Source organism: Cyphellophora attinorum, assembly GCF_001299255.1.
Source record: "Cyphellophora attinorum strain CBS 131958 chromosome Unknown Contig6, whole genome shotgun sequence".
In the NCBI taxonomy this organism is placed as follows: Eukaryota; Fungi; Ascomycota; class Eurotiomycetes; order Chaetothyriales; family Cyphellophoraceae; genus Cyphellophora; species Cyphellophora attinorum.
In genome coordinates this window covers 1248767-1274738 of record NW_017253234.1, presented here as the reverse complement: position 1 = coordinate 1274738, position 25972 = coordinate 1248767, and the positions used below count along the sequence as shown (strand labels likewise).

The 25972-nt window shown below is 53.6% G+C and overlaps 9 protein-coding genes across 9 annotated transcripts; 2 read left to right on the top strand and 7 right to left on the bottom strand.

Moving 5' to 3' along the window:
* Positions 1–557: 557 nt before the first annotated feature.
* AB675_2217 (Metal tolerance protein 3) lies at positions 558–1892 on the bottom strand (the record flags this gene model as incomplete). The annotated part of the gene is made up of 1 exon (XM_018142171.1): positions 558–1892. One exon carries the CDS (start codon positions 1890–1892, stop codon positions 558–560), a length of 1335 nt encoding a protein of 444 aa, XP_018002629.1.
* A 1205-nt stretch (positions 1893–3097) lies between these two features.
* AB675_2216 (3-oxoacyl-[acyl-carrier-protein] FabG) lies at positions 3098–3926 on the bottom strand (the record flags this gene model as incomplete). The annotated part of the gene is made up of 2 exons (XM_018142170.1): positions 3098–3803; positions 3856–3926. The coding sequence occupies 2 exons, from the start codon at positions 3924–3926 to the stop codon at positions 3098–3100; spliced, it is 777 nt and encodes a 258-aa protein (XP_018003083.1).
* Positions 3927–4165: 239 nt separating this feature from the next.
* AB675_2215 (uncharacterized protein) lies at positions 4166–8311 on the bottom strand (the record flags this gene model as incomplete). Its single annotated transcript, XM_018142169.1, has 2 exons — positions 4166–6341; positions 7146–8311. The coding sequence occupies 2 exons, from the start codon at positions 8309–8311 to the stop codon at positions 4166–4168; spliced, it is 3342 nt and encodes a 1113-aa protein (XP_018002760.1).
* Positions 8312–8927: 616 nt separating this feature from the next.
* AB675_2214 (Carboxypeptidase cpdS) lies at positions 8928–10741 on the bottom strand (the record flags this gene model as incomplete). The annotated part of the gene is made up of 3 exons (XM_018142168.1): positions 8928–10196; positions 10245–10519; positions 10567–10741. The coding sequence occupies 3 exons, from the start codon at positions 10739–10741 to the stop codon at positions 8928–8930; spliced, it is 1719 nt and encodes a 572-aa protein (XP_018002692.1).
* Positions 10742–12085: 1344 nt separating this feature from the next.
* Positions 12086–13442, bottom strand: AB675_2213 (Salicylate hydroxylase; the record flags this gene model as incomplete). Its single annotated transcript, XM_018142167.1, has 2 exons — positions 12086–12466; positions 12525–13442. The coding sequence occupies 2 exons, from the start codon at positions 13440–13442 to the stop codon at positions 12086–12088; spliced, it is 1299 nt and encodes a 432-aa protein (XP_018002897.1).
* A 516-nt stretch (positions 13443–13958) lies between these two features.
* AB675_2212 (putative sterigmatocystin biosynthesis monooxygenase STCB) lies at positions 13959–15620 on the bottom strand (the record flags this gene model as incomplete). Its single annotated transcript, XM_018142166.1, has 4 exons — positions 13959–14137; positions 14188–14881; positions 14956–15066; positions 15126–15620. 4 exons carry the CDS (start codon positions 15618–15620, stop codon positions 13959–13961), a joined length of 1479 nt encoding a protein of 492 aa, XP_018002820.1.
* A 1462-nt stretch (positions 15621–17082) lies between these two features.
* On the top strand, positions 17083–18200 carry AB675_2211 (putative fungistatic metabolite; the record flags this gene model as incomplete). The annotated part of the gene is made up of 3 exons (XM_018142165.1): positions 17083–17347; positions 17404–17528; positions 17574–18200. 3 exons carry the CDS (start codon positions 17083–17085, stop codon positions 18198–18200), a joined length of 1017 nt encoding a protein of 338 aa, XP_018003027.1.
* An 884-nt stretch (positions 18201–19084) lies between these two features.
* Positions 19085–22158, top strand: AB675_2210 (uncharacterized protein; the record flags this gene model as incomplete). Its single annotated transcript, XM_018142164.1, has 4 exons — positions 19085–19198; positions 19246–19424; positions 19478–19521; positions 19568–22158. The coding sequence occupies 4 exons, from the start codon at positions 19085–19087 to the stop codon at positions 22156–22158; spliced, it is 2928 nt and encodes a 975-aa protein (XP_018002950.1).
* Positions 22159–23036: 878 nt separating this feature from the next.
* Positions 23037–24401, bottom strand: AB675_2209 (uncharacterized protein; the record flags this gene model as incomplete). The annotated part of the gene is made up of 1 exon (XM_018142162.1): positions 23037–24401. One exon carries the CDS (start codon positions 24399–24401, stop codon positions 23037–23039), a length of 1365 nt encoding a protein of 454 aa, XP_018002672.1.
* Positions 24402–25972: the final 1571 nt, after the last annotated feature.

Here is a 25972-nt window from a genome sequence, read left to right as displayed (position 1 = left end):
CAGCTCGTGTCGCAAGAAATGAGCGTGTCTGCGCGGACGTCGTCGACCATGTTACAAGTCTCTTTCCGACGCAGAGTGCTCATCTCAGGCTAGCTGAAGAGGGTGTTGGATTTCGACATACCTCAAATGAACGTCGTTGAGATTGTTGGTGGTTGAAGGAGAGTGTGGTCGATAACGAGGAAGATCGATAGTCGCAGGTGCGCAAAAATAAAAGCCAAGATTTCTTCGGATAAGATCTCCGACTCCCAAGCATTTCTTAGAGATGGCCGGCAGTGGGAATCAACCCTCGTACAGGTGTAGATACTCAGGCACATTGGATTACTCACTCTTTCAAACATCCTAATGCTGGCTTTCAATTCAGTCTATGGTCTCCGGTACTATACAATATGCACTGAGTTCGTGATCTCGTGATTGCGGAAAGGAAATTCGAGGTGGTCTGTAAAACCATCGACGCTGGCAGCTCTTCGTCTATCCTGGTAAGTTGTGGTCCTTTGTACGACTTGTCTCGGCAATCTTCAGAGCAGATTGTCTTGATAGTGATGAGCTCTGGTGTCTGATCACAGCTCCTTCTTCAAGAAATGCTCGGGCTTGTGCGTTGTCTCAAAATCGACATGTACATATGCCCGCTCCACATCCGGCAGACTCTCCAGTTTCATCTGCAGCTCCTCCGCCACATCATGGGTAGCCCGCAATGTGTCCTCGGGATCCATCACGATGTCAACCTCCACGACTAGTCGTGGTCCAGAATGCCACGCTCGCACAGTGTCGATCTGCTTGATCGCATCGCTGTGCGTCATGCTCACGTATGTGATCAGCTGCAGCGTCTCCGTATCCGCGGTGATGCCGATGAGAAGCTGGAACTCTTCGTAGGCGGTGTGCAGCCACAGGCAGGAGATGAGCACTGATAGAATGATGGCACCCATGGGATCCAGCCACCACACGAGCTTCGACCCACCAACCGAGGTAAGAATACCAAAGCCGTTGATGAAGAGATCATTGCGGTGGTCTTCCCATAGGATGCGAACTTGCGAGTACTCGCCTTTGATGCCCCAGCAGTAAAAGAAGAGGCAGAGCTTGGTCGTGAAAGCCACTGACACAGCGATCACCGAAGGTAGGTAGAAGGACTTAGTTTCCGACTGTCCAGCGTGCTGCACAAGATCCTGGATGGAGAAGGCGATGAGTATGAAAGATACGCAGACCATCAGGAAGGCAAAGACGATGTTGCCAGCGTTCTCTATGCGCGCGCGACCTGCGGGGAACTTGCGAGGATCGACTTTGGTGACGGCCTTGTTGCAGAGGATCAGAGTGACGTTGGAAAGCGGGTCGAAGACGGAGTCGGCCGCAGTCGTGAACAGCGACAGCGATCCAGATGAGATGGCGGCATAGAGCTGTATGATCGAAAGGGCAATATTTGCACCAAACGAGCCATAGACAGCAATCAAGTACTTGAACTTGGTAGACTCCTGCGAGTCCTTGGCCTCGCGAACATGCTCATGCACTGGCTTCAACAATCGTTCGATCTGGGAATTTTGCGACTCGTAGAAACCCGCCACTTTCGAGGCAGGCTTACGGCCAAGATTGACTGGATTGCAGTATGCTATGTTGTCTCTTTTGCGAGCGCTGTTGGCGGTGATGCTGTCGAGCTCGGCTTGTGTCTTCACTCTTCTCGATAGATCGAGTGGATCTGCTTGGGACGAATATGCAGGAGCTTGCGACTCGGTGTCGTAGCCAGGAGCCGATCTATGGCGCGAGCCGTCGTCCATGGCAGTATGCTCTTCCACCGCCGAGGTCTTTGCTTGGCCGTAGTGTAGGCCGCTAGAAGACTCCATGGGCTGGTGTAGCATGCCCAAGGTGGCATGCGTGGGATGCGTGTTCATGTGAATGGACTCCATGATGTGAAGGCTTGACAGCTAGGTCCAGTAAGGATAGTCACAACGGAGAAGACAAAGAATATCAGTACAAGGCGCGGATGCCTACAAAACGGTGGCGGAAGACATGCTCATCGAGATATCGCTCTATGCAAGCGCGGACCGAGGATTGAGTTTGTCCTGTAGTCCAAGGCGGTCAGTTAGGTTGAGAATGGCGGGAGAACTCTACGTGGAAGCTTCAACCCCACGGGAATGCACAGCCACACGCGAGGCGATCTATGCAGTGGCGGCATCGAGTGACGTTCCTGATCGCCGAGGAAGATCCATGCGTCGGTTTTACGACTTTCATCAGTCTGTTGGCAGTAACATCCGCCCGCGCAGTCGTCTGTAAGACGCCGTGAAAGAGCATTGACTCGTTTCGGCTACGAAGTACTATGAAACCATCGCCTCGCGTGTGCTCGCAATTCGTACCAGATTCGATATCTGCCAAACGAAGTATCAGGCGTCCTCGTACCTAGCTAATCCGCAGGTCTTCTTGTATATAATTTCTAAGAACACTTCCGGGACCAGATTGCAGCTCAACAGGTGCAGCTCCTTTCCAGCAACATCGTGGACAGCGGTTCCGGCGCAAAATACCGGGCCTCAAGCGCAATGGAAGCCTCTCAACTCAAAACCTCTCCCTCTACGCCGTCCCCGCTGCCTGGTGGATCGCCTTCTTTCCCCATCCATATGCCTTCCTCCGCTACAACGCACTGATGAGGCCGCGCAACTCTGATGGTAAAAGCGCTGTTGCGGGCTCGAGTCCAGATTGGCGGTACAGTACCGCAGAGCCCAAATCCTTTCTTGGCAAAGTCGATGCCAATCCACATCCACGGCTCACCCCTGAAGCCAAAGGCCAGCTACGTCGCGCTGAATATGCGTCGTCGAATGGGTTTGAGGGACTGGGCTTTTTCTCGGCGGCGGTGGTTGCTGCGAACATCGGGTTGATTGTGGTGCATGCGAATGAGGGGCAGGCTTATGGTGATGAGTTGTGGTATGCGAACGTCTTCAGCTGGGGATACTGTGTTGCCAGGTGTCTCTACAATGTGGCCTACATCCGAGGCGTGACCGGAAACGTACGGGGCGTATTCTGGTATACAGGCATAGCTTGTGCGACGACCATGTACATACGCGCCGGGAATGCTCTGAGGTTACTCGTGAAATGAAGAAACTTTTTAACATTTCTCACCTCATTTCAGCCCACCTCCGATCACTATCGACTGCCCTGTCAAGTATCCAGTCTTGACCAGCATCCCTACAACGTTGCCTACCTCCTGCGGCACACCCAATCTGCCAACAGGTATGTTCTTAACATCACCCGGACTTCCCTCCACAGCCTTCGCGTCCGGAATCATGCCCGTCTCCCCTATCATCGCCGGCGCCACATCATTGACACTGATGCCATCCTTCGCAAGCTTCTGCGCCAGGTTCTTGCACATCCCCATCAACCCAGCCTTGCTCGCCGCATAGTGACACCCGTTGATCCCACCACCATAGCCGGCTATGCTGCCCATGAGGATGATGCGGCCCCAGTGCTTGGCGATCATGTGTGGTGCGGAGAGCTTGCACAAGATGAAGGACGCCCGCAGGTTTATTCGCAGTGTGAGGTCAAACTCTTCGACTGGAATGTCAATGATGGAGGAGATGCGGGCGCCGCGGCCAGCATTGGACACTAAGATATCTGGGCCTGGCTGACCGTGCTCTTTCTCTAATTCTTGGAATAGTCGATCGAAGTCTTTGTCCTCGCCCATGTCAACTTTATGCGACGATATTCGCCGTGATGAGTCGGACGGAAAGGAGGCAATGAGTTCGTCGACTTTAGCCTTGGAGGCCGAGTAGGTGAGAGCCAGGTGGCAGCCCTGGGAGTAGAGCTCGCGTGCACAGGCGGCGCCGAGTCTGTTTGCATGTAAGTAATGCGTCTGTGGCAGCATCGGGACGCGCAACTGACCCTCCCGAAGCGCCAGTGACAAGTGCCAGGCGGCCTTTCACCTCATTGTCAACCTGAGCTTGCGCCGACATTTTTGTGGAAGACGTGAAATGGTGCAAGCCTCCACACGACCTCCCAGCAAGGACTTCCCAGGCCACTGTTCGCCAACACTTCTCAAGACTCGGAAGTTCCGTCGTGCTCGCACAGTGAGGGGGTGGTCGGCGTTTGAACAGCAGTTGGAGAAAAGCGCTCCCCCGCGCATTGCCTCTCTAGGAGCTTATGGGCCCGGCTGGAACAGCGGCTGCCTCGCCCCAGCCATGTCAGATCAGCCTCAGAACAACAAATTTCCATTGAGGTCGATAAAACCATTCGAGTTTGGCATCTGGCCCCAAGCCGACGCGTCGATTGGCACGAAAGAAGAGCCAGCCCCGTTCCAATCTGGCATATTCGAGAACATATTTGCGTTGCTGCCGGATTGAAGCATCTGGTCATTACTCACGAAATCGCCGACGGCCTCCAGATCGAGCCATGAGAATTCATTCGCAGGACTGAACTGCATGAAACCCTGCGCGTCCATCTTCAAACTTCCCGTAGACATCTGAGTGTCCGACGCAGCGGCTGGAGAGCTCATCGGTAACTGAGCCACTGCAGGAGCTGCGGGCGTGGCATTGGGTCTGCTTGTGGTGGTGGGGCTCTTCAGCCATAGAAGCTCCAGCAGCCGGGCATACCGTGAGCCTGGGTCTTGTGCTGATACAGAAGCCCGCTTCAATACCTCTGTGACGTGATACACCAGCTGCCGGACTTGTCGTTCTTCCATCTGATCCATTACGCCGAAGGAACGGGCCTTGTACAGGAAGACAGCAGAGTAAATCCCGTAGAGATAGTAGCGCAGTGGCATGTACCGCAAGTGGCGAACTGGATCAACCTGTGTGCTCAGGAGACTGAGGTATGTTTTTGCAGCAGACACACTGGAGAAGATGAATCGTGCATCTTGCATGGTAGCGACATTCGAAAACCAGTCTTTCAGATGGTCTCGCAACGATGTCTCTTCTTGTTTCGGCTTTGCCGCGATGGCCTGGCTGATAGCGGCTTGGAACACGAAAGCATTCGTGTACAGCGACAGGTATTCGTAAGACATCTGAAGGGCAACTTTGATGTGGTGTGAGCACGAGAGGCCTCCCCAACTGATGTTCCAGCGGGCTATACCTGTGCGAAAGTCATCAACATACTTGACGTAGTCGCCGAGTAGCATCATCTGGCCGGATGTGCGCATGCCGGAGTAGAGAACGTCATGCACATTTGTATAGATCTGGACCAAGTCCAGCGTGGCCTGGAAGATCTTCGCGTAGTCCTCGTCTGCGGAATTGACTGGAGCAAGTGATGGAAAATCTCGTGACGACAGTCCAGTCATTGGGCCTGGGCCTCTAGACCAGAAAGCTTTGCCAACCCTGCAGGAAATCAGTCTGTCCGATATATAGCAATTGGCCCATGCAAAGCGCTTTCGACTATCGACCTTGGCCTCTTCCTCTGTCTCACTCCGAAAGGCCGTCCGGTCCAGACTGAGATAGTAGCCAGTCCTTAAGGCAATGCCAACATGCATCCATGCTGCTCTGTCTTCTTCACCTCGTCCGACGGCTTCGATTCGGTTTCGCAGGCCCTGTGGTTCCCACTCTGCCAGCAGTAATAGTGCTTCGACCGCCTCCACCTCACAGTCAGCACCAGCTGCGATGCCTGAGATGAGGTCATGCATATATCGTGAGCAGCATACGTGAATATGAGGTTGCTCGATCAAGTCTTTTGATGAGATGGTCAGCACTGCCGTCAATAAGTGCTTGTCGTTCACGGCGAAGGCGTCCAGTTGAGAGGTGTCGAAGTATTTCCTGGGCACAAGGGGAAGATATGGATGGTAGTTGTCAAAGAATCGATGTACCAGCATCTGGACCACGTCCACAGTCAAGTAGCCTTCACGTACGAGGCGATACGAGGCGATACCAGCATGCACTCCGTTGACAGATCCTCGTGCGTCCTTTGGTGCACCTGGTGCAGAGCTGTTCTGTCCTGAAACGTTAGACACTGATTCTCTTTTCCTTTCCAGGTTGTCAGCCTCTCGCGTTGCTACATCTTTGAGAAGCTGCCACGCGTCCGATGGGTTCCTTGGAATGGCTGTCGCGATCGCGCTGTCGGCCGTCGAAGCATCATCGTCATCGTCCGCATCGCGGTCATCTATCGCGCTCTCATGATCGGTGGCCGTTGCTGTGGGCGGTCCCGGGTGGGCAACTTCGGGCGACACAGGAGGAAAAGGTCTCTGAAAGGCAGGAGTGGCTTGCGAGATAGCGCTGCTCGCGTGCGACGCGGTCAAGGTGAGAGGAGCATGGTCACCAGACACATTATTCTGGTCGACCTTCTTCTTCCGTATGCGTGAGCCTCCACGGTTCGACGTAGCAAGGACGCAGTCCTTGTTCTCTTTCAGACATCTCCCGCATGGCGGCTGACCTCCAGATGCGTCTCTGTAAACGAGATGCGGTCAGTCAAGATGTCGAACGTATTCATTGATGGTCAGTGCAACAAAGCCGTTCTTGTTGTTGCGCAGTGGTGGAGATCGAAACGCCGCCCAGACACCGACAGCGGCGATTGAACAGCCCTAGAACTCTGGACGTGAAGACGGGTGACTTACAGGTCGCATTTCGATTTCCTCGCGCGACACGCGAAACATGCACGGGATACTCTCTTGTTTGGCGTGTTCTTCAGTTGATCTGCCATTTGCCTATCGCCGCCACAAGGCGCAGCGTACAGAGCAGGAAGAGAAAGGTCGGCAATTGAATGAAGGCGTCGCTTTGGGGTGCCGCCACCAACAGGCGGGGAATCCCTGTAGCGCCCCAGAGTCTAGGAAGCTCCCCACCATTACACGACATTCAAGTACTACATGCAGCTCGTCATCATCAACTACATTACCGACAGGTGACTGGATTTCAAGCTTCAGTCAACATGCTGCGAACGGCGACTCGTCAGATGTACTACGGCTGGGCACCGTACATTCAAGGTCGACATGACTGGCATAGGGGTGCCTACCGTTGGGCAGCAGCACTCACCATCCCCTTTCTGATCGACTACATCAGTCGAGGCTCGGGTGATGGTGGAAGCGGTGGCAGCAAAGACAGGAAGGGAGCAATGAAGGAAGCAGTGCATGGGAAAAGCATGATTTCGTTGCCTATGCCGACCGGAATCATGGCTAGGATGTGAATATACGGGATTGATATGCAACACTTCGAGTTCTGGCTCTCTATCGAAAGGGGTTGGGAAGGTGTACTTACTCTGCAATGCACGCCAGTCGGCCGGTACGAGGCTCCCGGAAGCGGACCTTGAGGCTCTTTGCTGCTTCAAGCACGACTTCTGGTACCTTTGCTACCGCTGATGGCTTCGCGGGTGGCTTTGGCGGTGCTGGGAAGTCCCCGAGTGAGATATCGTCAGACGAGACCGACGAGATCGAGGAGAGCGACGACGCCACAGATCTCGCTAATGACTTCGAAGACACCGTCGAAGATACCGTTGAGTCAACGGACACCACGGACTCGCAGCTTCTTGATGTGCAGGACAACTTCGAGGCGTTCAGCTTCTGCATCTTTGTCTTCAATACCTTACCGGCCTTCCGCCAAGCTGTGGTCTTCTTGCCAGACCGGAGATCCCATGGCAGCACTCGGCGTTCACCCTTGTCAGTGTAGAGGTCAGTTTTCTCTTTCAGAAGGTTCAGCATACCTGGTGAGCTTTTCTTCCTCAGCCGCGAAGACCTCCGCAGACGCTTCGGCTTCCCTCCACGAGCGTGGAGCTCCTGGCCGATGAGCTCATCTATCGAAGGCTCGGGCGCTTCTAGCATATGAACGTCTTCGGTTTCTGTCTCAGTGTCGACTTTCGGCTCGGCTGTCTGCTCGTTCAGCTCCTTCAATGTGGCTTGCAGCTGGCATCTCTGGTCACGTATGTCTGCTTTGGCAGCATCGAGCCGTCGGAGATACTGAAAATCTTCCTTCGCTCCAGTCCTAAGCTTATAGTGCAATATCTTCAGCGCCTCGGAGTGCTTACCTGCAGGGTTCCGGACTCGACTTCTTCGAAGCTTCTCGCGTTCAGCAGAGGGCAGCGACAGATCCCTCCAAGCTGCCCGTCGATTTTGCAGCATGCGAAATGCCGGCTGGAAGATAGGGCCAGCAGCCAGTTGACCTGTGTAAGCGTTAGTGTCAACGCGGCGATCGAGATTGGTCCGCATCTCCTGTAAGGCCACGATCTGTTTCCAATCTTGAAGTCGTCTAACATCGAGAGTGATATCGATCTTTTCCAACAGTGTTATTCGAGCGTCTTCCAATCGCGTCTGCGATTGCGGGTTGCTATCTTGAGTCACCATGGCGTCGATATCAACTCCTTTTCTGAGAGTGCCGCTTTCAGCAGCATGAAGTCTAGCTGGAGCAGTGGGTGGCAAGGATTTAGTCATGTTGGTGCAAGGAGGCCTCTTTCGAAACGGACTATGGTATGCGTATGGTCGACCGGAGCTCAGGACACCTCTGTATTGAAGAGGCATCGTGGCCCAGCAGGAGTGGATACCGCAGACCACAATGTCAGATGCTGTGACTACAATGGTCTTGGTCTCCTCAAGTAGAAATAGATGATGGGACGAGCCGGAACCAAGGAGATGTGGGGAGCTCATTGTGATCTTGACAATGTGCCTTATCGCAACTTGTAGACCTTTCTTTGTCCGCAATATGCGCCTTGCTCTTTGTCTGAGCGATCTCGAAACTGCCGGTCAGTATGACACCACGACCATCTCTGAGGTGGCCCTGGGCACTCAGACTAGCGCGAAGGTCACGCGAGCGATCTGGAAGGAGCTAACACTGACAGGACGCAAAGTAGGCCAGGCGCCGAGAATGACAGTGATTTTCAAGGCTTGGAATAGTAGCATCGGGAAAGCGCTCATCGCATGTTCATTGAAATCGCATGGGTCATGACTCTTCGTATTATGCAGCCTCGGCGGGCTCTATGATCATTGTGGCACAGTAGCACCATGTAATACTTCGGTGTATCTCTCTCTGCTCCCCCAACGTCACAGTCCATTACCACAGAGGCCCACTGCCCGCCGCTCGTCGTGGAAGGTACGCTCCCGCAGCTTCGCTTGAATTGCTGTCCGAGTAGTCCGGACTTGGTGGCGAAGTACCAGAATAATTACCTGTCTGCGTAGTAAAGTGATCATCAATGGTCGTCAGATTATCGATCCGGCCCAACAAGAACTCGAGCTGTCGGTAGGCAGCACTCGGGACGTATTGTGGAATTTCATGTCCAGCCAGATCGACCGTAACCCAGGTCAGGCCTCGTTCGGTGTGCGTGGTACCCAGTGTGCCACCGCCAGAGACAAGACCGACAGGGATTGCCGGAATGGGCTGGGTTGTCGTCTCCAAAACAACTTCGCCGATAGATGGGTTGTACGGGACGAAGAACTTGCCAGAGGGCGCCTCGGAGAAGCCTTGAGCACCATTCCAGGTCATGTTGTTGAGTGTAGCAAGCGTGCCGTTGGCTATGATGAGATAATCCAAGAGCCCGTTTCCGACAATGACGTTGTTGGTTCGCTCGATCACATACGGCAGGGCGGTGAAAGAACTGGGCAGAGACTCATCGCCAGGATCGAGCAGTCCTAATGAGTTATCACCGCAGACAGCGTAGTCAGCCTTAGCGTGGAGCGCTTCCTGGACGTCTGAGCGGTTGAAGTAGTTGTTTGGGCCGATTCCGAGAGACGGGAATCCCATCTCGTCCCAGAGGAAGGGACAGTAATCTGTGAGGTGGTAGAAATTGAAGCACGGATTGACGTAGATCGAGGCGGTAATGATGTCGTCCCAGATAGAGCAGCCCTCAGCACTGATATTTGGGGCAGTGAACTTGCTCTGGGGCGGGAAAGTCAGAGCTTCCTCCATAAAACTGAAGTAGCCGCATTGCTCTGCGCGCTGATTGACAGACTCAACGAAAGTGTCGTTCAGACCGAATACCGGGAGATATTTGTTCATGTGCGTGACCGACGGTGCGTAGATGAGCACAGCGTCGTCTCCAATCGAAGGATCATTGATCTGAATGCCTTTGACGTTATAGTATTCAGTGTCGTTCTGCTCAAGCATGGTCTGTGCGATGTATGGGATGTACTGGCCAGCATAGGATTCCCCAGTGAGGTAGACATCGTACCCAGTCATATTGAACGTATCGATGAAGTTCTTCCAGAAGCCTGCGAAGTTGGCGCCAACGATCATCTCGTTGGTGATGTTTGCGGGATAGCCTTCAGCATAGGAGCCGAGTCCCGTGCCAACAGGTTGATCCACCCACACCATATTGGTCAGGTTCTGATTATATTAGCTATACCCACATAAGGCCTCCGCGATACTACTTACCGTCCAACTGAACGGATTAGGCTGCGGCTCGTACGTCCCGCTTTGCCATAACACTGGGCCATTCTCTTGGAAGAAGCCATCCAGTGACGAGCAGCCAGGACCGCCATTTAGCCAGATTGTGATCTCATTGGAAGCATCTGGGTTATCAGATGGGAAGAACCAAAAGAAAAGCGCGTTCTCATTGCTGGTGTCGTTGTTGATCGAAAGGGTCCCAGCATATGACTCGCCGACGTCGAAGTTGATCTCGGGCAGTCCGGTGCCATTCACGGAGAATTCTGCTTGAGTCAGTCCGGCTCTAGCTCTGGAGATCCCGATCACTTACGCTCTGTTTTGTTCGTTAAGAAAGGACTGGATGCACGCTTATCGAGCCTTCGTGGTTCAGGTGTGCGCGCAACGACCTTAGGTCGCGCATATTGCTGCGCCTTGTGGTGAGGATTGCTCACGGCTCCCAGAGCGCAAGTGGCCAGAGCGGCCAGAGCGAAGGTCTGTATATACATGATGAAGATGTGAGGAGAATACCAATCGTGGCAGAGAGAGAACTGGTAACGGCGCACACCCACTATTTAGAATCACGCGCTCGCACGAGCAGCGTGGCAACAGAAGCTCGAAGCCGTACACTTTTTGTCTTCCTATGACGACGTTCCATCGTCGTCCAGGATCTGCGTATCGGCGACGACCAATAAGCGAACCATGGTCAGGTACCGCAACGGCTGGAGGCGGATCTTCGCATGACTTAGGTAAAGCTTGTGAGAGCTTGTGCGAGCTTCTCCATGCTTGAGGTGCTTAGTGTGAGGCGTAGTGTCGACTTATCGTGCCATCTAAACTGTATGGAGCAGGTAAAGAAGGTGAGGTAGCATCCTCGCATGAACTTTAAGAATGGGTACGTAATCGATAACCTCGGTACCTGGTCTGTTAGAGGAAATGCTTCTTACAGCTCTGTAGGATGGTGGCCGTTATCTTTTAGTATCGCAGAGCGGACCAATGGTCTCGCGGATCTGATGACGGTCCCTGTCACCCAGCGACACAAACCGCATCAGTGTCGAGGAAGCAGACGTGTATCCGGGGAAAACAGTCTACCTCTTGTGGCAAAACACCTTCAGCGGAACATCGGACCACGGAAGCTTGCGGGGCCTGCCGATAAGAACATCCCAGATACCCTCCATAAGTCCTAGCGACAATGCTGTAGGGTGAACTCCGTGATGACAAGCCCCATGCCGCACAGGGTCGAGATCCTTCGGTGAGGCAGCTTCACGACAAGTTGGAAATGAAGATTGAGGTTGCCTTAACGTCAAATATTGGCACCTGACTTTAGGAAGGCGGCCTTCCATTTTGGGACAGATTCTCACTTCTATCTGATTTTCCGTTTTCCGTTTCGTTTCCTGTCACGCCTCTCAGCCAAATATGAAAGTTCTCAACGTCGTGAATCAGCAAAGTCGGATAACCATGGCAATCGGACCTCATATGACAAGCAACCAAAAGGCCCCGGCACCAAAAGTTGCTTTCATCTAGCGACCCAGAACCCCTCCGCTTGAGCGGCAGCGAGGTCACCTTGACAGAAACGCTTCTGATCACGAATTGCACTCTTACTCATCACGACCGTCCAGACTATGGTTAAAAGTACTGGATGGTAATCCCTACAGCGGCCTCCCTGGCCAGAAAGACCACGAGCAATCAGGATTTGGGATTGACGCTCGAGTGAGGCTCATCTCAAGCACACGAACTCGATCATGGTCAGAGTGCCAGGGCATCAGCAGCACCCTCCCTAGCCGAGAAATCCATGATGAGCAACATTTGTGGCTCGGTAGCGGCAGGTGATCGACTTCGTGAGAACACCCACAGAGTCACAGCTCACTGCCTTGCAGTTCCTGTCGAGCCTTGTCGAATGCCTCGCCGATGTCCTCCGTCCATATCCAACGCATGCGTGTTGAAATCTTCTCTTTCACGATCGGCAAGCAATCCTCGAAGTCTTTATCCACCAAGTCCGGCGTAACCATCTCGTACACCTCACCAGCCTCTTTGCTCGTCCTTGCTACCTTCTGTGCTCGTGGTAATCGCACGTTCTGATAGATCTGCATCCACTCTTGCAAGCTTGCATGCTTTCCCTTTCCGTTGACTGACTCAGAAGACTGGCTCAGATACTCATTCAAGCACCTCGCAAGCACATAGTCGTCCTCGGTCGCCTGTCCCGCTCCAGCACCCTGATGCGGCATCATGCTATGGCTCTGCACAGTGTTAGCATTCAAAAGTCAAGGCTATGATGTTTATAGGTCTGATCCTTACCGCGTCTCCTATCAGCACCACCTTCCCTGCCATATGAACCCACTCGGCCAGAGGCTCGCGATAATTCAGTCTCCACTTGCTGGCTGGGTCTGGCATCTGCGCGATGATATGTTGCACGGTGCCCTCAAACCCTGCAAAGTCTTTTTCGACCTCGCTTCGCGGACAAGTCGCTGTCCAGGACTCAAGTGTGTCGGTGATCTCGTCCTCGGATTTGGTGGCGAAAGCCACGATGTTCAACGACTTGTTCGCAGAAATAGGAAAGATCAGGAAGTGTCGTTTCTTGCCCATCCATGCCACAGAATACGACGAGAATGGCCAGGGGTCTGGCAAGGTGGAGATTGGTATCACACCACGGTATGCAATCATACCACCATACACGGGCTTGTCTGTAGCGAACTGCGAGCGGACTGCGCTGTGAATGCCATCGGCAGCGATGACGAGATTGGCAGTTGCAGTCGTGTCATCGTTGAAGTGTAGCGTCACAGTGTCGGCACCAGGCTCAGACAGCTTGCTGCAGCGTTTCGCTGTATGTAATGTCGCGGCTTTGCGCTCCCGGATCGCGTCCAGCAGCAAGTCCAACAGCTCGCTCCGTGCCATAGGGACGTTCCTAACAGCTCCCTTGTCGATCGAAGGGATGGTGATGACATCTTCGCCAGTGTCGAAGCGCCGGAAAGAGATCCACACGCCCGCTCGGTCCCCAGATATAGCATTGATGCGTTCACCGAGGCCGACTTCGTGGAACAGCTTCGCAGCATTCGGGCCCAGACCTATTCCAGCACCAATCTCGCGATACTGTGCAGCTTGCTCGTAGACGTCGATTTGGAGGGGATGCTTGACGTGATGATGAAGCGACAATGCGCAGAATAGCCCACCAAGACCGCCTCCCACGATGGCAACGCGGAAGGGAGGCTTGCTCATCTTGTGAGATAAACGAATATATATGACTTACCTCGGTGTGCCGATTGAGGTCATCGTGCTCAACAACCGTTATATGCACTCTGTGACAACGCAAACAATGAGTGGAGGCCTCCGACAGCGCCAACTTCGATCGCTGACCCGGCAGATCTCATACGACATGAAAGGCTCACCACTAGTCCTCGGCTGACGACCTCCCTGATGAGTAGGTAACATGCAGCCGATCATGCAGAATATGAATTTAGGCTACGTGCCCCCGTAACTGCCCCACCCGAAAGACGGGGTATCATCTCCAAATGACCTCGACTCGGTCGCAAGTCACCAGCCTCATCTCCATGCTGTGATACACGGAATTATCTCCTCTGTAGCAGAATTTCAGGACAGCATAAGGAACGTCCCACAATACAAGCATGTGCATATCTCGATACAGCATGTCCTCACTGGCGCCAGGGGCCGCCCGAAGGTGAGTGCCTAGGTAACCTGGAAGATACACACGAGACGGAAGGGGACAGGGCATATCTAGCGCCTTTGCACAACAACTTCCAATTTGCCACCAGCGGGCTTCGCTGTGAAGTAGTCCTTCCTTCGCATGGACGTCTCGTCAGCACTTGGTGCCAGCTCGACGTCAGGACAATGCCGAAAGAATGCTTCAATGATGAAGAGAACTTCCATTTTAGCAAGGTTCATGCCAACGCATGCTTTGATCAGTCAGTGAAGGGCTCAAGATGATTGCCAACGAACAACTTACACCTCATACTTCCGCCAAATGGCATGAAGTGATCTTTCATCAGACTCGTGGCGCTTTTCCACCGCTCCGGCACAAAGTCATCGGGGCTGGCGAAGACTTGCGGATCGCGGTGCATTGTCAATGCCTGGCAGGAGACAACACAGCCAGCTGGTAATGTGTACTCTCCGAAGGTCGCACCGCCAGCCGGCACCTTCCTCGGCAAGCTGGACGGTACTGGCGGATACAGCCTCATGCCCTCATCAATGACGTGCGACAGGTACTGCTTGGACTCCAGCTCTGCCAATCCGGGACTAGCCGAGCACGTGCGCAGCTCTTCAATCAACTTCCTTTTGACTGTTGGAGAGCGTAAGACACCATAAATGATGTAAGCCACAGCCGCCAGCGTAGTGTCGCTGCCCGCGACGATATCCTGCACAGCTTCTTGCGCTACTATTGAGTCCGAGAGTGGCGGCTCTGAGCCCTCATGCTCCGAGGGAATCATTTGGGCGAACATTGTCCGCGCAATACCCGATGAACCGGACTCACGCGCGGTGCGGGCAGCCTCGAGTCCTGTTTTGTCCATGCGGGAGAATATGCTCTTCACCCTACCGATGCCTGGGATCGGAATATACTGCAGTAAGAGACCAATTCCAAATTCGTAGCCTAGCCCGACCACAAGCATGATCTTCTCGACGTCCTGTACCATCACTGATTTCTATGCTGCTGGGTCAGTGGTTTTGAGACGATAACACATTGCCAGGGAGTGCCTCCTAGCAAAAGACGACGCACCTGTCCTGACTCTAGTGAGCCGAATGACTTGCCAAATGCAACTAGGGCAATCAAGTCTGTGGCCAAAAGTTGGTACCATGCCCAGAGATCCACGACTTCGTGCTTGTTGAGCTGGCATTCAGTCAGTGGTATGATCTTCCGGGCGCAAGTCACAAGGGCTCCTTGCGCACCTCCTCACGAATCTTGATCGCAGCTGCTTCCGCCCCCTGCGCAACAGCAGACTCCCAGACGAGCAGCTCTTGTCGACGCGCCGCACGATGATATAGCTTCCTCCGTCGACTCGCTTCAGCTGGATCCTGAATCTGGAAGACTCCAAGTTTCTCGTTGTCGTCCGTATACACAAGATTGGTCTCCGGGTACCAGTCTGCTTTCATAAATCCTGTGCCGCTGCGATGGATCCGTTTGTAGGCTTGGAGCTCTGATATCGCAACTTCGTTGGGCGCGATTCGGACGAAGTGGCCGTACTGCTGGTGGAGACGGTCGATGTAGTTAGCACGCTCGCCCATGCAGATGGCGAGCTTCAAAGGTAGGCGTGTGTATCTGTTGAGAACTGGACCTGGAACCGATTTGAGAGGGTCGATCTTGAGATACCAGCTGCTGCCACGCCACATGAACAACGCAAGAGTCACAGCGCCGACCACGAGGAGCGGCGTGAGTTGGTCCATCGCGCTGGAGCGCACACAATCCCAGAGCCCGCCCGGTTCTTGCCCTAGAATGTTCTCTCCTACCACTTACCATCAGAACAGGCGTTTGACAGTTTCGTCACTTGCTCGTGCAGCTGGAATTGGGAATTCGGCGATGAGGAGACATCTTCAAGTTGCTTGATGTTAATTCTTGAAGCACAGTGAAGCTTTTCAGGCCACCCGGATCCGCCTGTCTGATTCGCGCACTGTACAAGATACCTGGAATTTGCTCGCTTGATCGAGTAATATAATGGCAACTTGCGAGGTCACTTCGACTGCCCGTTCGTATTCCTCGTACGCATGAAGCTGCTCGCAAAAACAAGCACATGGGGGCCACTTTGGCATTGCATGCATGCCCATACACCAGACCTAGACAGGCCCTTGAACGCTGATATTCTCGACGATCGTACGTACAGCGTTGCTGCACAGTAGAAAGCTCAGCCAGGCAGCGCTGTCCCACCTCCTCAGCTGTTGATACGACCCCGGACGATGCCACATCGGGCCAGGGGAGCCCATAGTAGAAGTTCATATGAGCAGTGTATTGCAGGCACTGCGATTAGTGTTGGGTACCTGTAGGTGGGAGGTAGTAACTCGCAGACTCGAGGTTTGTGCCTTCGGGGTTTCCAAAACCTTCCGAGAGCTCCACCTTCAGAGCGCCAGATTGAACTTCAATCCCTAAGTCGCTGAGACGTCCCTTGACTTTCTTCCCATACACCATGGCAGCTTCATGCCCCCCCTTTGCTGTCGATGGACCACGACCACGTGTGTCGAGCAAAATCCGACTGAGCGTCCCGTGTCTCAAATCTCTCCAGCTCGTATTCCTTCCTAATATCGAAAGCCGAAACGTGGCACATCCGCGAAAACTCCTGCGACAAGGTTTGCGGCTTTCGATAAGTCTTGAAATTTGTGCCTACATTTGGAAACCCGTGGCCCGGGCGATTGAGCCGTCGATCAACAATGCTTATTCCAACCCTAAAGCCTGCTAACCTTCATGTTCTTTTGAGAAAACGTCGAAGCCGTGTTGTCCAGTTGGGTGATCTAATCTAACGCAGCCCGTGCGGCTCTTTGCTATAAGTCCCAGACATGATGACTGCCACAGAAGGCAGTGATCTGTTGTCACAGATGACAGGACGCGCAAGGATACCGCCATGATGCTGCTACTCCTGGCTTTCGCTTCAACGACTTTCGCGGCGACGGTCCCGAGACGCGCCAGCCCGCAACCTGCTTCTGGACTCCCAAATGGGTGGCAATATACTGGCTGTCACACAGATTCGACGTCTGCTCGGTCGCTAAATGCCGCCTTCTACTACGACAACAGCGGCATGACCCCTCAGTCATGCATCAGCTTCTGCAGTGCCAAGGGCTACCCTGTGCAGGCGTAGAATACTCAGCAGAATGCTATTGTGGTGCCACAGTTTCTTCCTACACTGCTGACGGATGCAATATGCCATGTGCCGGAGATGCTAGTACGGCTTGTGGAGGTCCAGACAGGCTCTCGGTGTACCAAAACTCAGGGGCTTTTGTGTCGACAAACCCAGGCCCTGCGGGCTGGACGTCAAAAGGTTGCTGGCAAGACAGCGTCTCGAATCGTGTACTCGGCTATCGAGCCAATACTCAGGGAGGACTCTCGATCCAGCAGTGTACGACCGCTTGCTACAATGCCGGTGATCAGATCGCTGGAGCCGAATACGCAGGCGAGTGTTGGTGTGGTAAGCCTCGGCCATCACATTACTACTACTTCCTCAAAGTGCTAATGTATTCTTAGGTGCTTCACTGAACGGGGGGCGCCCCGGCCTAGATTCTCAATGCGACATGGTTTGCAGTGGTAACAGCAGCGAGTACTGCGGAGGTTCAAATGCACTCAACCTGTACCAACTCAGCGCTGTTGCCGTAAGTACACCTCTTGTATGTTGAAACAACGCTGACCCGATGAAGCCAACAACGACAATGTCCACAACTACAACAACAACCACTACCACTACCACTTCCACTACCACCACTACAATAGCAGGTCCCCCAACCTGTGCGGCGACTACTCTCGGCTCTGGTCAAGTTTACAATGGAGGCTTCGAACAAGGTCTGTCATATTGGAGCACGTCCAGCAACGGCGGCGCAACCGGTCAGGCCTTGCTTTACCACGATGCACCCCCTTTCGAAGGCTGTGGGGTCCTAGTCGTGTCGGCCCCAGGCCCGGGTACTTCTCGCCGTTTCAGCATCATGTCAGGAACAACCATCACCCCCGGGCAGACACGCACCGTCTCATTCTACGTCGGCCGCCGGTCCGCAAGCGGCAGCCCGCTACAAGGAGCATCATTCTACGCGTCAGTTCAGGGTAGCAGCGGCGGCCCGGTGTCTGGTGGTACGTTGATAGCTGCTGTGTGCTCGGGCGCGGAGTGCGATACGGCGGGCGCTAATGGGAGTGTCTGGAAGAAATATAGCTTCTCGTTCAACTCGAATGCGAGGTATACATTGAGTCTGAAGATACAAGTGTCTCTTGGGGATGGAGCGCCGGCGGTGGACGGTAGTGATGATGTTTTGATTGATGGTATCCAGGTCTCGTGATAAGGTCTTGAAGGGTGTTGGGATGCTTTGTGATATGTATACACAGGCATTCATATGTAGAAGGCCTGGACTCCGCGTCGGTGTGGTCCATCAATTGCGCAGTACCTACGGCACCGACTAATGAACGTACCGAGCCTGAGGTCGGAGAATATATCGGTATTTGCCTTGCATCTGCGCCTGCAGTCGTCCTCCCGGGAATCATGATCCGAAGGCGCACGTCATGGGCCTTCCTAGTTGCCCCTGCCAAAGGACCAGCTCTGAGACCTTCAGATGTCGGGAAATGCACACATGCACTGCTGCAGCATGGATCTCTCAATGAGTTCTGGAAAACCAGATCTATGATAGAAATGATGGGTGTCGTCGAGACTGTTGCCGTAGGGCTGAGGGTAGTGAAGATCACCCCCCGTGAATTTTGCCGGTGCATACGGGAAGCTTCCGGGCATCGGGGCTAAGCGTCAGTGCTTTTGAACCTGGCATGCAAGTGTGAAACTCTTCGAGAGTCTTGCCGCGTATTGCATCATATCCCAATTGAATAGCCGAGTCTGATGACTTTGCCATCTCACTTCGTCACTCTGATAACGTTGTCCTGCATATCCCGCACACGGCTCGACTCGCGCATCTAGGCCTGCATGTTGCACGTCAGATCAAAGTGACTGATCCTTCATCACTGCAAGCTTGCGCCTGACCGGAGCACAAAATCCGTGGCGGGCCACTGCAGTGCGCAACTTTTAGCCACTTCAATCTGCGGGTTCCACAACTCCACCCCAAGTCGCAATCGAGACCTCACGCGAACAACACATCAGATATCCATCCCACCAGCGACGACTTCTATCACTACAGCCGTCGTCGCCATTCGCCGATGGTGACGCGGTGTTTATCGCAGTATGCAGCCCCAGCCCGGTCTTGCAAAAGACAAGAAAAGGGTCAAGGTCTACGAACTGCGCGACAATGACTGGTACGACCGCGGCACCGGTTTCTGTACCGGTCAGATTCTCAATGTGAGTATCGAGCACATCGTCGCAGGGTCGTGGTTGACGCGCAGCAGGATGAGCCACGAATATTCGTCGAGTCCGAGGACCAGCCCGATCGGATGCTGCTCGAGACCAAGATTCAGAAGGATGACGGCTATCAGAAGCAGCAGGATACCCTGATAGTATGGACCGAGTCCAATGGCACCGATATGGCACTGTCTTTTCAGGAAGCGGATGGATGCGCTGTGATATGGTACGTTGAGCCGGACTGACGCGCCGGACAATATCTTGGCTGACACGCGCTAGGGACTTTGTCCACCAGGTACAGCAACAGCTGCAACAACTACCAGGTATGTTCGAGAGACCAAAAGCATCACCCGTCACTAACAGTCGCAGATGACGGTCTCTCGGACGATGCGCTCGACGCGATCACGACCTCATTCACACTCAGCGCGCCTGCACTCAGCAACCTCGACGAGATCGAACAGAGTATACGACACGCCAGCATATCCCAGGCCGGCCGGGAAGCGCTCGCTAAGTTCGTCCTTAGAGAGGAGTACTTCGCGAAACTCATTCCTCTCCTGTCCACGGCCGAAGACCTGGAATCCCTACCAGATCTGCACCGTCTATGTAACATTATGAAGGCTTTTATTCTCATGAACGACAGCGGCATCATTGAGCATATGGTTGGCGACGACACTATACTGGGCGTGGTCGGCGCGCTCGAGTATGACCCAGACTTTCCCACGCACAAAGCAAATCATCGGCAGTATTTGGGAGATCAGTCGCGGTATAAAGAGGTGGTAGAGATCAAAGATCAGCATATCAAGAAGAAGATACGGCAGACCTGGCGATTACAATATCTAAAAGACGTCGTGCTGGCACGGATACTGGATGACCCGACATTCGGTGTGCTCAACTCGCTGATCTACTTCAACCAGGTCGAGATTGTGTCTCATCTGCAGTCGAATACCGCTTTTCTGAAAGACCTATTCGCCATATTCACCTCCGACACTGAACCTCCGGCCCGAAAAGATGAGGCAGTCCAGTTTCTGCAGCAGTGCGCCGCTGTTACCAAGACCTTGCAGATCCAGAACCGAGAGAGTCTGCTCAACAACTTCGTGGCCCACGGGCTCTTCAATGTCATCACATACGCCATAAGACATACGCAGCCGTCGATGCGGACTACTGGTATCGATATACTCGTCGCGCTGCTAGACCACAACCCAAACATGATGAAGAATTACATGTTGAAGGCTGTATCGGAGAAGAAAACACCAATGACAGACATTCTCATCGATCTGCTTCACAACGAAGCCGATCTAGGAGTAAAGAACCAGTCGGCCGACGCTCTCAAAATCTTACTCGACCCGCAGCCTCCATCAAACGAGCCGATGGGCAACAGAAACAGCTCAGAGTTCATGACCAAACTATCGAGACCGCCTCAACTCACTCCCACACAAGCGGCAAATGAACAGTTTGCGCAAGATCATTTCGACCGGTCGTGTAGGAAGCTGTTCCGTCCGCTGAAAGACCTAGAGAACAACCAGCCGACCAGTTTCGGATATCAGGATGTCGCACTCTTCACCTATTTGATGGAGATACTGACGTTCTTCCTGAGGCAGTATCAGGTGCGCAGCCGGCATTTTGTGTCCTCCGAAAACCTCACAGCACGAGTAGCTCAGCTACTGAAAGTAGCACAAAAATCCGTCAAGCTCAGTGCGCTCAAGTTCTTCCGGACAGCGATCTCACTGCAAGATCAGTTCTACTCACAACAAATACTCAAGTCTGGATCTTTCGAGCCGATCATCGACATTGTTCTCGAGATGATGCCACGAGACAATTTGCTCAACTCGGCATGTCTGGAAATGTTCGAGTTCATCAGGAAAGAAGCCATCAAGCCTATCATCGTACATCTTGGGGAGAATTACCGGGAAAAGCTGCAGCAGATCACGTTCGTCGACACCTTCGAGAACTTACTGATCAGGTACGATCAGCTTACAGCCGACCGACCAGAATCAGAGCACACTCTGTACAGCCAAGATGACGATAGTCCCGGCATGAACCGCCAGAACATGAGTGGGCGTTGGCAGGGCATTCCTGAAATGGACACATCAGAGGAAGACTACTTCGCAACCTCAGACGATGACGAGGATGAGCTACACCTTGACGATAATCGGGTTAACCGACCTCCTCTGGTCAGGAATAGCGTTCTGACCGGAGATTCATCTGGCGCACGCTTAGTCGACTACCCAGACGACGATGATGATGAAGACGAGCTTCTGATGGACCACCCGTATAACACGCTGCTGTCCCCTATCGAGTATCTTGTGGGTGGAAACAAAGCGGCCAGCGACGGTACCGAGGCGGAGACAGCGTCAAAGACACCGCAGACACCACTCACCCCTGAAAGCGAGCCGGAAGATGGAACAGAGACAAAGACGCCCGTGAAAGGGAAAGGTATGCGAAGTCTTCAGCCATCACCAGACATACGCTCCTCCTCAGATCCATTTTCAGAGCTTCAGCACCCGCCTGAGCGACTCGCTGAGAAGCGTCGGCGGCAAGAAGACGAAGAGGATGATGAGCTGGGTAAGCTGTCGACAGGCGTGAAGCGCCGCAACTCTTCTAGCGGCAACAGCGCCAGTAGCAGTCTTACAGGCATCGGCGCTGGCGTCAACGGCCCGAGCATAAGACGGAAGAAGAGCGGATTCTTGCGGAGCAAGCAGAATCGAAGTCCCGCGCCTACTGGCGAGGAGGATGATAGCTCGACCATAGCCAGCCTGACGGGCGAAAATGTCGACGCTGCCAGTAGAGGCAGCGGGGAAGCTGGATATGGGCCCATCCGCAAGAAGATGACCAAGACCAAGGTCAACCTCGGTCTTGGTGTTACTGCTGGGACGCCTACGCCGCCGTCTTCGGATGAGTCCAAGGCAGAGCCGAGCGACCAACCGGACGGCAAAGAGAGCAGTGACGACAATGCGAAGTAGGACTCGCAATCGAGCGAATCACAACGATCGAAACGACATAGGCGACCTTCTTCAGTGCATAGCAGGCTGGAGCCCCCAGGGCTGTTCATACCAGCTGCAAATCCGCGCCAGGAGCAATTGCGAATCCCAAATGATTCCATCAGCGAAGTGGTCAATGCCACGAGGGCTCTACAGGGGCTGGTCGACGCTAGCCGCTATTTTAGCAGTACCAATTCGTCGGACAAGGAAAATCAGCCTGCAAATGACCGAGAACGCTGAGATGGCTGCATCCTGATACTCTGTTTCGTCGGAAGCAGTGCTGGAAGAGGCCCTTATGGTAATGAAGCGCTCTGTTTGCTCTGGCTGAGCAACCACAGTCACAATGTCGACGTGGGAATTACCGAAGCAAAGCCTGAGGACAAGTAGCTCTGTCGTGGCTGGGTTCGATTGTAAGAGAACCCAGAGACTCATGTCTCAAGTCACGCTACGGAGAGAGATGTCAGACATGCCCACACCGCGTATCATTCCGCAGAAGAATGCAATATCAATGCAGCCCAGAAGAATCGCTTATCTGATCCCATACTACTGCCATCTGCCAGATGATCTTTGACTCGATGCCGTCCGCTGCGAGACTCCCTGCAGAATGCCATTATACTGAATCACACAGCATGGCTGATACAGCAGCACAAGCATGCGGTATGCAAGGTAGGTATGTCCAACGCAGTATGGTCTTTCATTTCCTATATGCTCAGTATGGAATTGCAGGAAATTCGCTTCTAAGTGTGATTGTTTATTCGCTCAAAGTGACATCTACTACGATATCCAACGTCTCTCGTTACACATGCCTCTTCCCGGCCGATATCGCGGGGAAGGTATACACCATTGCGCCTGCCTCGTCTTTAGTCCCGATATCTGGCAGGGACCTTCCGAGTCCTCGCTTCCCGTAGTTTCGGTTGGGGACTCGAGTCTGTTCTTGCCCTCTTCGAGTTCTCATCGGAAGCATCGAAATCTGCAGGACGCTTCCTATCGCCTTCCTGCTCGATGTACGTCCGTTCACCCTCCAGGCCGTGCCTTTGGCCCCAAGCAGCCAGCATCACGTCAGCGTTATCAGCGTCTGTCTGGAGACTGGGATCGCCAGGCTGTGAATCCGTCGGGCGTGTTTTGAGCTGGGTCGGCATCAGCAGCCGGAGTCGTGGATGTTGCGGGTTGTATGTGGGTTGTTCGTCTGGCTTAGTCGATGGGTCTGATGCATCGTCAAAGACGGTGAAACCTGTCGGCCGCAGGGGCTTGCTGTGCCTCGACAGAAACCGAGGATCAACATTAGAGCAGATCGGGCCAGGCTGTGATGCGGCGCGGCGTATCTTGGACTGAGTTGGCATCAACAGACGTAGTCGCGGATGTTGTGGCTTGCGCTCGAGTTGTTTGTCAGGCTTGGTCGTAGGGTCTGATGCGTCGTCGAAGATGGTCAAACCTGTTGGCCGGAGGGGCTTGCTGTGCCTCGACAGCGATCGAGGGTCGAAGGTAGACCATATGGCAGAAGAAGCATCTGGAGCGGAGAAGGCTTCGTCATTGGCGATGTCAGTGCCGGCAGTAGTCACGCTGGAATGCACAATGGACGTATGCCTCTCGAGGATATCAAAATGGGATGCCGCTGCCTCTTCCTGAGCTTTGAGGGCTTCAGCGGCGACTGCCGCATGCTTTTCTTCCCACTTGCGACGTCGTCGTGCTTTCGCTTCTTCTTGTTCACGCTCGTATGCTGTCACGAAGCCCATAGATCCCGGTGGGAATGATTCCGAGGGCATTGCAATTGATGGCTTTTGCTGATAGAGACGTAGGAACCTTTCGTGTTGCTTGATCGCTCTGAGGAACTTCTCTTCCTTGGTCAGACGTCTACGCTTCTTGGGCCTTGGAACGCTGGTTTCAGTTTCTTCAGACGTAGACATAGACTCGGTAGGCGGAGAACTCTCCTGAGTCGTGATTGCCGTGTTTGTCAAGTCGGATTCAAACACGTTCTGCCATGCAACCTTCTGTGGTGAAGCCTCCCACCGAAGCATGATTTTCTTTTGCTGTGTGATTCTGTCTTGGGCGGCGGAGTGGATCATCTGTTTCATCGGGAACCAGTGCCGCTCCGCGGCACCGCCTGCGAATTGCTCCTTGGGTTCGATGGCTTCTAAGGTGTATGCTGCAGTGTATACTGTTGAGCTGAAGCCTGGTATGGCGGTGGCTTTGATGCCGTGTTTGTGGAAGTTGAATGTCGTCTTCATGGCGAAGTGTCAGAGTGAGCTGAGTAGTTGAACTATGGCAGTTTGCCGAATGTGTTTGCCTTTCATGTGGGACGTAACTCCGGGTCAGCTGAGAGGCCTTGCTTAAGTACTGCATGATAGCTGGATGAGTACCTTGACCTCAGATAGACTTTGACTGGCACAAGCAACACATGTGTCTCGCAGGCTGTGTCCAAAGAGTCAGCCACGAACCTTTCTGGCCGCCTCTCGGTTTCGTTAGGGCAGTGTAGCGTTAGTACAGTACATGATTCCTATCGATTGATCAAAGTGGAAGGGTAGTGGGTGCCTCCCGCCAGCGGGGTGTCATGGTAATGGTAGGCATGATCCGCACAACGCCAGGTGGCACTGTATTCCACATATCGGTTCATCGGGTCCCTCCAGACGTGTTGGAGGACCTTTGTGGGCCGTCAGTGTCATCCCGTGGTCCTATCGAATGATGTGCCAAGGCGCGGCAGAAACGAACGACGCTTTACTTCCACTCAGTCATTATACATCTAAGCTATGGTGCTTTAGATGAGATCCTTGTCCCCCCTTGAAAGTCGTTGAATGCTCTTGTTAGTATCAGTACCTTTGATCGGTCGATAGGACGCGCTTCCCGGTATGTAGATGGACCTGGAAACGATGATAGGGTATTACTGATGGCAGTTCGAGCGGCTCGCAGTTCATAGCTACTAGGGTGTTGTCACAGTGCGTGTTGTATAGACAGTAAAACTGCGTTGTCCGAGTACCCGAGCCAGATGGCGATGGGACCTATAAGTCAGCGACGGCCAGGATCGCTGCACAAAGACCTCACAAGGTGTTCACGAGGAATACTTTAGGGATGTGCGTTAAGGCACCCACGTGGCGCCCTGCGACCGATGTCAGCAGCAGCATAGCGGTATGTCTTTGAACGGTGGTCACTGTATAGGAGATAGCCTCGAGTGTAGTCAGCAGTTCAATCGTACCAGACCAGACGCCGGGTTCAAATGTAGTAAGCAGCTTAATTCAACGAACACATGCTTCTAGAACATCGTCCTCCTCCAAACTGGTACATCTTCGACGTCCTCGATCCGACTAGGGCAGAATACGCGACTGAATGACTGATAGCCTGAAACGCAGACGACCAGGTCTCTCACTCGGATGCGCGCCATCTCCGGAATTCCCCACGTAAATCATGCCGTATCCCTTTGGTTCATGGTGGCTGCAGCGGCAATTGCGATGAGACGAGCAGGAAACCCGTCCTTGATCCCCAAGCTCATGGCGGCGGGAGAACATCACGACAGACGAATTTGTCATCATCGAACCCCAGCACACAAGGACTGAAATGAGGCCGACAAGCTGAAAGTATCAATCCATTCTGACGGCGTCGCCGCTTCAGCGATCGACCGAGTATGCTGTTCCCGGCTGTGACGCAACCATTCATAGGGCAGTCCTCCCAGCTATCCTGGCCATCATGACTGTGCATCCTGGCATCAATTCAAGACTTCCATGCCCCCTGGCCTGCATGCCGATGGTGCTAAGGCGAGTCTGGTTCGGCTTGACTGCCGGCCTGGCATGCCTTTACGCCTCTTCCA